General features: G+C 52.6%; 1 protein-coding gene across 2 annotated transcripts; it reads right to left on the bottom strand.

The window, feature by feature from the left end:
* Positions 1–48: 48 nt before the first annotated feature.
* Positions 49–7,459, bottom strand: Fhl3 (four and a half LIM domains 3). Of its 2 annotated transcripts, XM_020173663.2 has the most exons (6): positions 7,329–7,459; positions 2,534–2,709; positions 2,265–2,439; positions 1,195–1,364; positions 917–1,103; positions 49–808 (listed from the first exon to the last, which is right to left on the bottom strand). In XM_020173663.2, exons 2-6 carry the CDS (start codon positions 2,687–2,689, stop codon positions 654–656), a joined length of 843 nt encoding a protein of 280 aa, XP_020029252.1. In that variant the 5' UTR covers positions 2,690–2,709; positions 7,329–7,459; the 3' UTR covers positions 49–653. The 2 variants fall into 2 exon arrangements, with proteins under 2 accessions (XP_020029252.1, XP_073936629.1); XM_074080528.1 differs by lacking the exon at positions 2,534–2,709 and having other exon boundaries at positions 7,329–7,434.
* Positions 7,460–11,796: the final 4,337 nt, after the last annotated feature.

The raw sequence follows: 11,796 nt of genomic DNA, 5'->3' as shown, positions 1-11,796 counted from the left end.
CTGCAAAGCAACCTCTGTCACCCTTGGACAAACAATGGCATGAAGGCCTGCACTTCCTCACACTGCTTTATTGCAGAATCTGGAAGGAGCATGAGCTAATTCCCCTCTACCCATCTCTGAACAAGACAGAGCTGAAATAAAATGAGAAGGATGCGGGTCAGCAGAACCCTGTAGCTTAGGGCCCTCTAACCAGCCAGCCTCAGCCCTGGGGAAAAGGGTAGGATGGGGGCAGGGTCAAGCCTGAGTACTGTCTACTTTTGAGGACTTATCAGGCACCCATAGGAGACCTAAATCTATGCAGAGAAGTCTAGATTTAGCGGGGCCTAGATCCCAGAGTCCAGGTTTTGAAGGCTGGGGTTTACAGCCCTGATTTGGAGAAGGGAGTTGGTCTGGGAACCCAGACTATAGGGGAGAGGACTCGATTCTGGAGTCCAGGCTTAGAGATGGGGCTTGCATCACTGAAGCTTCCTAAGAGTCAGGTTTGAGGGTCTTGATCAGGGAGTGCCAGTTAGGGTGTGCTGAAGTAGGGAGACTAAAACCTGGAGCCCAGGGGGAGCCCCATTCTGAGGAGGAGCTGGGTCCCAGAGGTGGTTCAGAAAAGGAGCCATAGTCCTGGAGCTCTGGTTGGGAAAGCCCAGGCCAGGAGCCCTAGCTCAGGGCCCTGCCTGGCTGCAGCCCTGGCACAGCACTTGGTCTCCATCGGGCACGAAGCCTTGGCCCACCAGGGAGGTGGAGCAGCGGGCGCAGGAGAAGCAGCTGTGGTGCCAGTGTCGGTCTTCAAAGGACACATACTTGCCTCCACCAAGTCCTGGAGGGAGGGTGGAGGTTAGTTCTGCAGATCTGGGGCACTCCTGCCCCTCAGGTTCACCCAGTACCACATCCATGCTCTTGTCTGTACCCTCCCCACCTGTCCCACCTGTGATGGGGCGCTTGCAGCTGCTGCACTTAGGTGCAAAGAGTTCTCCAAAACAGGCCACACAGTAGGGATCGTCATCCCGTGAGGTGAACTGCTGCCCTGCCAGGGGCGTCTGGCACCCAGTGCAGACCAGGCATTCTCGATGCCAGGGCTGATCACGGTATGTCACTCCACCCTGGGTCAGCGTCTGGAGGGGAGGGCGGCATCCATCAGTGGAGAGAGTGGGGATTCCCACCCAATAGCAGGCCTTACCCCTAGCCCGCTGGCCTGGCCCCCACCTTGCTGCAGCGGGCACAGCGAGGAGCAAACTTGTTCTCATAGCAGGGCACGCAGTAGTGAGCGCCCTTGTCGGGCACAAAGGAACGGGAGCCCAGTGGCTGCTCGCAGCCACTGCACAGGAAGCAGTGCTCATGCCACGTCTGTCCACCGTACTCCAGCTTTCGGGATCCTGTGGGGAACAGGAGTCTACTCAGAGCTGTGTCCCAAGGGTGACTCTGCTAACCCCCTCCCTGTACTATTGTCACTGCTCCTACAGCTTTGGCAGGGTGGTGTCCATGCACATGCAGCAAGACCCCCACCATGTACACTGAACGTGCAAAGCTGAACATGATGGCTCAGCACACGCTAGGCACATGTGTTAAGCCTCCACATATCTTAGATAGGTCTATTTTAATAGTCATTGAGTATCCATGTAATAAGCATGTTTTCTCAGTACACGCTAAGTCCTTTAACACACATACAAGATCCCACATATTATTGGGGCAAACAAATCTCTGCTTACACAAGGTTCTAATGCCCTGGGCATGACATGTTTAGTATACACTAAGCACTTGCATGACACTCTACACATGCAAAGTCCCCACATGTCTATCAGGCATGCAGGGCCCCACAAATGGTAAGCCCTTGATTTGCTGTCTGTGCACACTAAACCCCAAAGTACCAAGCTTGAGTTACAGCACCCCCTTAGCTCCAACATGTACCAAGCATGCAGGTACATGCACCATACTTGTTAAGTCCCTAGGTGAGAATCAAGTGTGTCAATCTACCCAAATATGGTAAACCCTAGGTGTATACCAGGCCTACTTGTCTGGCACACACTAACCCCTGAGGAATGGACCAAGCTTGTCAGTTTCTGCACCTGCCAAACTTTCATGTGTAGACTGGGTGTGTCAATTCCTGGGCACACTAAGCTCCCAAGAAGACACAGGCACAACAGATCCTGCACACGCTATAGATTTCCAGGAACATACTGTGTTTGCACGTCTCTATCCACACCAAGCACAGGTGAAGACTCTGCAGAGTTGCCAGGCATGCCAGCCCCTAGACAGGATGAGTCCCTGGGACATACCAGGCATGACGGTCTCCCCACAGGCAGAGCACTGTGAAGAGAAGGCGCTGCAGTAGCAGTCATTGCACAGCAACTCGCTGTCCTGGCAAGTGAAGGGTTCATCAGCTAGGGAGCGTTGGCAGCGGCAGCAGCGGAAGCAGCCCTCATGGAAGTGGCGGTCCTCATAGAACAGCTCCTGTGGGGGTACAGCAGGGGCACTGGAAGATCCATCCTCTGCCTCCTCCCACTAGCTTCCACCCATTTCCTGCTCTGCCTAGTGTGGTCCTTACCCTCGAGTCATGCCCGATAAGCTGCTGGCATTCGGCGCAGGTGTTGGCAAAGGTGTTGTCATAGCAGGGCACACAGTAGGGGCCACTGTCTGTCTGGATATACTTGCGTCCATACAGGGACTCGCTGCATTTTGCACAGTCAAATGTCTCACTCATGGTGGCAATGTGAATGAGCCCTGTTAGGAACACAAGGTGGGGCAGGGTTCACCCAGGGGGCTCCTTGTTTGACCCTTGGCAAGAACTCTGCATTATAAAAAAAAAAAAAAAAAGCAAGATACCAGGTATAGGAAATGCCAGATCCTAGCAGGTAGGGCTGGGAAGGAGTCTTCTGAGAACCCAAAAGTCCTGCATATTTGTTTCTGTATTTGACTATGGGGGGTGGGAAGGGGTCAGGAAAAAATCAGGAAGCAGAGTTGTTTTCTTATCTAGGTCCTGGCAGATCTGGGGGGAAGGGGCTTTTCCTGGGTCAGTGACTCATTTCCTGTCCTAGCCTGAGTTTAGCCTTCACTGTCCCTCCTGTCCCCAGGGTGGCAGGGACAGGGAGCCACCCACACTACCTCATATGGACAACAGACTCACTTTCTCCTGACTCCCAGGAAGGGAGTATAGATAAAGGAACCTTTACCTAGGGCTCCAAGTGATGAAAATGGGCTGTTTGGGGCAGGAGGTGGAGGGGGTGGGGAAGTATTCCGATCCAGGAAATGGCAGAATGCTATAGAGATGCTGGACCGTGAATGGTGGAGGGAGGTGTGTGAAGTTGTGCCTCCAGTCAGGAGAATCAGCCAAGCAACTAGAACCTGAGAGGCTCAGTTTAGGTTTAGGCAGGAAGGAAATCCTGCAAGCTGGACACAGCCAAGCTTTCCCAGCTGGACCCTCTGCCTTCATCCCCCTCCACTCCTGCTGTGTCTCTGGTCACACCAGCCCAGGCAGCCTTGGCTGCAACATCTGCAGCAGCTGTGACAGCAGAGGGCCAGATGTCAGGTTTTGCCAGCAAGAGGGAGAAAAAAGGAAAACTTGATGCCTGGGGAGGCAGAAGGGAAGTGAAGACAGAAAGGGCAATGTGCCCACTCCCACCTCCTGCCAGGCATCTCTCCTGGCAGCCTCTGCAAAGTTCCAGGACCCTTCTCTCCCCTGGGTCATGATCTCTCCCCCTGCTTCTGGAGAGACAGACTCTGTCCACCTTCCCTGATTCCCCAGGGTAAGAGAGCAGAGGCATTAGAGATCTTGTCTCCCAGTCAGGCCTCCTCTTCAGTGGAGAGTAAGATGAGGGGAACCCTGAGAGCTATTGCTGCAGACACCCAGCCCCCCACCAAACCTCAGACACTTTCCATTTTCTCAGGAACAAAGCATGTTTGTGGGATGAGGTCATCCACACAGCTGCCTCTGGAACAGGAGCATGGGGAGTAGGGGTGTGTATGGGGGGAAGTGGGGTTCCCAGTCCCTTTGCTGCCGGATTGATTCCAGTCTCTGGCCCCAAAGTCAGAGCTCCGGGGCTCTGGCCTCCTCCACCACAAAGCCTGCTCTCTAAGGGCTGGGATCTCTGGTGGTAGAGAGGAACCACCAGGACCCATATGAAGGGGATGTTCTCACAGCTGCAGATGAGCCTGGGGAAATTAAGGGGAAGTACAAAAGAACCCACCAACCCCTTTCCCCTCCTCATTAGACTCCACAGACTGGCAGTCCTGAGATTGCTCTGGCTCTAGTTGAAGGAAAAGCCTTTCCCTCTCAGCCACCCCCAACGGGAAATTCTCAGCAACTGCCTTGCTTCTAGTTTGGAGTTCAGACTTGAGGCGCCAACAGACGCTTGAAGCCTGCAGGGCTTGACTTTCTGAGCCTTATGAGTTTGAAGTTTCCTTTCTGCACAATGGGAGAACACCCAGTTCACACTCCAGGCAGAGCATGAGGCTACCAGAGCTGGGGTCTTCAGAGAGGGGACTCCTAGGTTAGGGGCTAAGCTGTAGGGTGGAGGGTACCCCTCCTTCTCAGTCCCTTCCCTGCCACTCAGGCCAGGGTTTCCTCTGGCCCAGTATCTGAGGATTGCCTGGGCTGTCAGCCACTGGGCAGCAGGGGGCCATGCAGGTGGAGTATGTCCATCAGGGAGTGCCCTGGGCCTTTTCCTTCCTTCCTGGCTTGAGCGGAAGCAGCAGTAGCTACCTTTCCAGACCCAGGCTAGCCCTGGATCTGCCCCCTGGGAGCTGCTCAACACTGTGAAACAGGGCACCCCAAATAAGGTATAGATATGGCTTCTGCTTCCTTCCCAGAATCCCCCAATCCTTGAGTCTGTCCAGCTGGACTCTGGTGAGGACAGAGTGAAGGGCACCATCAAGACCCACCTGTTTCTGCCTGTCCTTTTCCCTCCCCCTTTCCCTGGCAAGACTAGGGGACTGAAGGGGTGAAGAGAGTTCTGTATTCCTTCCTGGCTGGTGGGGGTGGGATTCAGGGGAAACTGCTGGATTTGCCAGATGGCTCTCATCCCATCCCCACCAACACACACACCTTACTCCTGGCCTAGACACACACACACACACACACACACACACACACACACACAGAGTAAACCTGAAGCTCAGAATGGCTGGGTATCTGTATAATGTGAGTATCTCGAGTCTCACTCAAACTGTAAAATAAACCTGGGTTTGAATCCTGTCACCTTGGGCAGGTCACTTAAGTGTCCTGAGCCTGTTCATCTCCCTAATTAGGTGAGATGATTTTACCTCCTAGGCGGTTGTCAGGCCTAAATGTGATGATTCTTGTAAAGCACCTGGCAGATAAGTCCTCAAAAAATGGTAATCATTTGTCTTTTTACTATGAGTCCCTTGCTCATATTGGAGTCAGACAGCAAGTCTCAAGAAGGCCTGGGTAGGGAGCTGGCCTGGGATGAGATCTAGACATTATCAGAGTAGGCCCAGAGAGTGTACAGAAGGTTCTATGCCCCTGGGTCTGCTGAGGGGACTGCCAGGACCACCAGTGGCTCTAGTTCAGTCAGCTTTACTCCAGTAAGCATAACTCTGAGACCTCACAGGTACACAGGTATATATACACCTGTATGCTGCTTTGCCCCTCACAAAGTACCTTCCCACCGCCATCTCATCAGATCTCACAGAAGGCAGCCAGGATAGAGTGTTCTCCTCATTTTACAGATGAGGCAAGGAGGCCAGCAACAGCGCAGCAGCATGGCCAAGGCTGCTCAGGTATCAGAGCTGAAGTGTCCTGCCTTTAGCCCTAAAGCCCTTTTCCTGCTTCCCTCTCCCTAGAAATGCTTCAGTGGTGGTGGAGAGGTGGTTAGCTTTTCAGGGCAGGGGGACAGGAGATACACCAGAGCCTGGCTCTCCTCCCCAGCTGCCAGCCCTGGGATTGGAAGACACCCAGAAGTCTTTCCAATTACCCATGCCAACTGCTCAACCCTTTGTCCCCCCTCCCCACTGTCCAGAGGACCCTGGCCAGGCCCCACAGCTGTGAGTCAAAATCAGAGCAGATCCCTCCCCCAACTCCCATGAGTTGACCAAAGACTTAAGGAGAGAAATCAAAGTCCCCCACCCCCCCATTATCAGGCACCAACCCCAAACTCTGCTCTCCCTCTCCTTCCCCCACACGGCCTGGAAGTCAAAGCAGTTTAGGAGAAAGGGGGTGGGGCGCAGATCCGGCAGCTGCTCCTGGGACAGGAGAGAACAGTTCATTCACCCTGGGTCCCCCAGGGCTGAAGCAGCCCTTCCAAGATTTGAGTTTAAAAATAAGCTAGGGCTGTCTTGGTGGCTGTGTGCGCGCACAGGGTTCCTTTTTGATCTCAATCTTAACTGTCTCAGGTCCTCGGCTCCTGGAGGATCTGAAAGTCCCTTTTCCCAACGGCTTTGCCACCCCCCCCCCTTTCAGGTCTGAGTCTCTGGGAGTGAGTCTGTCCTGGAGCTGTCAGCACACCTACGTCTCTCCGCCTCCATTAACGCCAGGCAGGCTCCACTCTGCATCTCTCTGCACACTTGGGCTGCCGTCTTTATGTTTGAGGCTCTCCGTATCTCTGACCGGCTAAACTCTGATCGGGTCTCCACTCTGGGGATCTCTACCTCTGTACACCCAAGTCTTGATCCCTCAGTGGTTCTAAAGGGCTTGGTCCCCACCAATCTTCTTTTTCTTGTCTCTGCATCCACTCCTCTGTGTCTTAGCATCTCTGCCTGCTTACCTCTGTCTCTAAAAATTTCTATAGGCCTCTGAGGCGGATTTAGCACGAGGCTAACGAAGCTTCAGCCTCAGGGCCCTGCAAGGCCCTGGGAGGGGCCCTAGCAATGTGTTCACGGAGATCACACGTTTACTAGGACCCGGGTCCGCCCCATGCCTCAGGTCTGTCGCTCGGCAACTCCAGTGTCCTTGTTTGAATGATCTCTGCAGTCTCCTGTCGCTCGTGTCCCTGTCTGTCTGGGTCTTTCACCCCACCGGGCTTTCTGGGAGCCTCAGTTTTTCCAACACTCCAGGTCTCTCTGGATTTTCTATTTTAAACTTGGCCCCCTCCCCCGACAAACTCCCTCAGCTGCCCCTGCCCCACCGGGCGGCCTGGAGCTGTGCAGTCGGGCGGGCGCTATCCCGGGCTCCGCGTGCCCCGGGCGTTCGCGGTGGGACCCGGCAGGGGCAGGGGGCGGGGGCGCGGCTGCCATCAGCCTGCGGGACCGCCCGTTCCCCAGGCTGGTCCGCGAGGCCAGCACTGATCTAGGAGCAGGGTCTGGGGGCGCTCACCCCGAAGTGGGAGCGGGGCGCGCACGCGCGCGGGGGGTGGTGGCGGGGAGCCGAGTCCCTCGGCCGCTCCTACCTGCGCGCAGTGCAGAGCGGGGCAGAGCGAGCCACGGCGGCTGCGATGGACTGTGTGGGCGAGTGGGCGCGCGGCCCCAAGCCTCCGAGGAAGTGAGCGCGGGCCCGCCCCGTCCGCCCGACCCCGCCCCCGGCCCCCCAGCCCGAAGGCGGGGGCCAGACCCCGCCCCCTCGCTTTGGGCCGCGTGCCCGCCCCAGCCCCCTCCTGTCCAGCCGAACCTGGCTCTCCAACCTTCTCGGCGGCCGGGACCCCGCCCCTGCCCCCTCCCCGAAGCCTCGCGGAGCTCGCTGAGCTCACCCCGCAATCCTGAACCCCAGCTGCGGCGGACGACCGCTGTATTGAATCCCAGGCAAGGGTACAGGACCCAGCGGGCTAGGGTCCATTTGGGGACTAGAGTCCTCTGTCTCGTCGAGTCCCTCCTTTATCTGCCTCTCCACCCCGCTCCCAGTTTACCCCCAGGGGTTCCACTAAATCTGAGTGTTCGAAGGAGACCTTAATCTAGCCTGTGGGAAGGAGGTGGTTTTGACTCTGTCATTGTGGACCAAGGTGTTTTCTGGAAATGTGGGGTGAAGAGAGGTCCTCCCCCAACCCCATTGAGCCTTCAAACAGCTTTATTCCATAACTGAGTGACAAAAGCCTGGATAACCACCAGGCTGCATCCTGGCACTAAGGAGTTCTGCCTCTGTTTCTACAGTACACACATAGGAAGTTTTGACCTCTGAGGCCCAGGGAGACTCTAATCCTTGGCCCCATGATCTTTGGGTTTCTCAGGAGGGGTGTGAGGAGTGTGTGGTTGGGGCGCTGCAGAGTTGGTGGATAAGGGAGGGAACCTCTGCAATTTCTGAAACTCTGGCTTCCTCTTTTTGCTTGGCAGGGAGGATTGGCGTCTGCCAGGGACACCAGGCCCCTCCAGGTCCTTGAGGCCATCCCCCCTGGGATCCTCAGGCTTGTCACTAGGAATAAATAGCCTCAGTCTGGAAGGGGGGGAAAGGGAGGGAAGAGGCTCTTCGGAGCTGTTTGCAAAACAAGAGACAACAAACTAACCCTGGTGGTAACCTTATCGTCTCAGTGGAGTTTCGGAACCCACAGAGGCTCCACAACACCCCAGGCTGGATCTAGCCAAGCTCTCACTGCAGGGACTAAGACCCTGAAATGCTGGGCTCCTGAGGATCCTCCTCTCTGTATCTGTATCTGGTTTCCTTTCAAAATTAAATAATTGCTGGCTTATTATTATTGTTGATACCTAGATTGTAAGTACCATGAAGGCAGGGATTGGGTCCTTTTTGTTCATCACTGCATCTCTAGTGCCCACTCCAGTGCTTGGCATGTAATAAATATGAGTAAATGAATGAATGACATTGCTTTAATTTGGACCCCCACCTCCACAGTTTGTACCACTGGCACCTGCTATGTGGAGTCCAGCAAGTGAACAGCCAGCCAGTGGGTGGGCCCATCCTCTGAAATGTGTCTTGCAGGTATAGGGGATTCCCAGCCCAGAAGGATGCAAGGAAGACTACTCTTCCTGGTTGGAACAGACAGTAAGAGGGAGGGTCTGTTCAGGCATGAGGGGAGGGCAAAGGTGAGGCTCATGCCTATAATCCTACTTACTCAGGAGGCAGAGATCAGGGGGATCGAGGTTAGAAACCAGCCTGGGCAAATGGTTTGTGAGACCCTATCTAGAAAAAAACCATTACCAAAAAAAGGGCTGATGGAATGGCTAAAGGTGTAGGCACTGAGTTCAAATCCCAGTACTGTTAAAAAACAAAACAAAACAAAACCAAAAACGGGTCATGAGTGAGCAATAAAGGTGCTGGATGAAAGAGTCTTGGGATATCTGTTCTTTACTGATGGCTTGAATCTCTGCTGAACAGCTTTATTTCCGAGTTCTTACTCCATACCATCCCTAAACACTTTACATATATATATATATATATATATATATATATATATATATATATATATATTAATGCATTGAATTATTCAACAACTTTATTCAATATATATTTGCCCCCATTTTAAAGACAAGAAAGTGGAGTGTTACAGAGAGATTAAGTAACTTGATAAAGTGACACAGCTAATAATAGCAAAGCCAGAATTCAAATCCAGACTGTCAAATGTCAAAATCCCTTATGCCAAAAATGAGCTTACCTATTAGGCTCTATAGCATTCGTAGTTATTTAACCTCTATAAGCCTGTCTCTCAACTGTTGAGCAGTCGTCAACTCTGACTCATGGCACTGTTGTGAGAATAGGATGAGAGCACACCACAGGTCTTCAGTATGTGAAGACCTCTCCCCCCATCCCCTTTTTTGGTGTTAAAGTTCTGCTACTTTAACTTAAGAGTCTAAAGGTCAGAGAAAGTTAGGAGATCTCTGGCTTGGGCCAGCCAGAGGGAGGAAGGCTGGCTTGGGGGCAGGAGAGGTGGGGCTGTGTCTTTTTCCCTTTCCCTTTCCATCTCCTAAGTGGGCTCACATTTCCCTGCTTACTTTATTTTCACTGGCCTAGGAAGACGTGCCCCAGGGAGTTCAGGGATCAGCCACATGGACTCCCTGTTCCTGTTCCTCATCTGTCCTCTCCCCCTCCCTGGGAAACAGGTGTGTCTAAGCTGGGGCTGGAAGCAGAGCCTGAGTGCTAGACAACCGGTCCTGGGTAAGTGGGATCTGGTTGTCCCTTCCCCACACAGAACAACATACCCTTCCCCATCTCATGCTCAGGGTCCTCCTGCTGATCCTCTCACCTTGCAAGAGTTTTCAAAAGGAGGCCCTGGGTGACTGCTGACAGGCCTCTCATAGCTTCCTCTGGGTGCTGAATCACTCTCTGGTGCCTTGCAACCACAAACCCTCCTTCCTCCTTGTAAGAGAATATCCTTCCTTCTCTGGGCATTATTGCTCACTCTTACCACTGCAATGCATAGAGCCCTTTCAGGGCTCAAAATTTAGCAAACAGCCTCTTTCAAATTGCCCAGAAACTTCCTTGTGACCTCAAGCCCACAGGGCTATAGAGGTTGAAATGAGTAATTTCAGGGCATGAGGAGGGGAGCAGAGAAAACATGGACAAATGCTGACTGTATGCAGGGTGCCAGGTTTACACTAGTCACTGTCTTCTTCAGTTGTCACAAAAACCACACGAGGTAGTTATTGTTATCATCGCTTTATAGAGAAAGCTACTCAGAGATTTTGATAATATGGTAGTCATGCAATTCCAATCTGGGGCTGACTCCAGGGTCCCCCACCTCCAGTGTATACATATGGCTTCTTCCAGCTCTGCTAGTCAATACTTCTTCAGGGGCAGTGGCAGGAGTGCCTGGGGCTGCCACTTGGTCACTCTGCCTGATGGCTGAGCTTCATAATTGACATGAAGCTAAGACTGAATCATGAAGTAGCTTGTTTTCCAATGGTAAATGACAAACAAGATAGAATTATTTATTTATTTATTTTGGTGAGACTGGTGTTTGAACTCAGGGTTTTACACTTGCAAAGCAGGCACTCTGCTGCTTGCACCACACCTCCAGCCAATTTTGCTCTGGTTATTTTGGAGATGGGGGTCTCAGGAACTATTTCCCTGGGCTGGTCTCACACCACAATCCTCCTGATCTCAGCCTCCCAAATAACTAGAATTACAGGCATCAGCCACTGGTGTTTGCTCAAGATGGAATTTTTAAAATGTGTGTGGCCCTAGTTACGCAAAGATCAAATGCAGAGGCAGGAAAAACTTTTCACAGGCAGAACTCAGCTGTTTTCACCTCTTACATGCCCATTGGTTCCTTGGACTGGTACCTTCAGGGACTCTAACAAGTCTCCTCAGCTGGAGAGGTGACCACTATCCGAAAAACGGGTGCAGTCACAGAACCTACTGAAGGTTCGCTTCATGTAGTGGAAAAGAAACCAAATGCCTCTGGCATGCTTTGCTGTGTCCAACTCTCTGTAGACTTAGAGGCAGGTTTAGTAATGATAAAAATAATGATAACTTCATTTTAATTGTAAACCTGCTAATAGGTGAACACAGCATTAAGCACTTTAAACATATTTCATTTATCCCTCACAATTCTGTGAGGATAGCATTATTACCTCATTTTACAAATGGAGAGACCCAGGCTCAGAGAAGCTAACTTTTCCTTTGTGAGGGGCAGAGTTGGTATTGGCGGAGGGTGGGCCCTCCACGGGTCATGGTCCTAACCATTCATTACATGGTACTGCCTCTGACACGCATCCTGTCAGCCAGCCATTCCCTTGGGGGTGTGGACTCAGAACTTTAAAACTACTGCCATTGGGTGATTCCCTTCTACAGATGTAATTTCTCAGTTCTGTGCCCTTGACAGCCCTATGAGGCATGGACTGCATGCTATAATTATCCTTGTTTTATGGCTGAAAAAAATGCTCACTAAAGTCAAGAAACCTGCCCGGCAGAGCTAAATATCACTTAAAGATCTCTATCTCCGAAGAGAGTGCTCTTTCCGGTAAACTAAAATT

The sequence above is a fragment of the Castor canadensis genome, chromosome 7, assembly GCF_047511655.1.
Source record: "Castor canadensis chromosome 7, mCasCan1.hap1v2, whole genome shotgun sequence".
Lineage (NCBI taxonomy): Eukaryota > Metazoa > Chordata > Mammalia > Rodentia > Castoridae > Castor > Castor canadensis.
The sequence above is the reverse complement of the archived record's forward strand: the minus strand, read 5'-3'. Positions and strand labels throughout refer to the sequence as shown.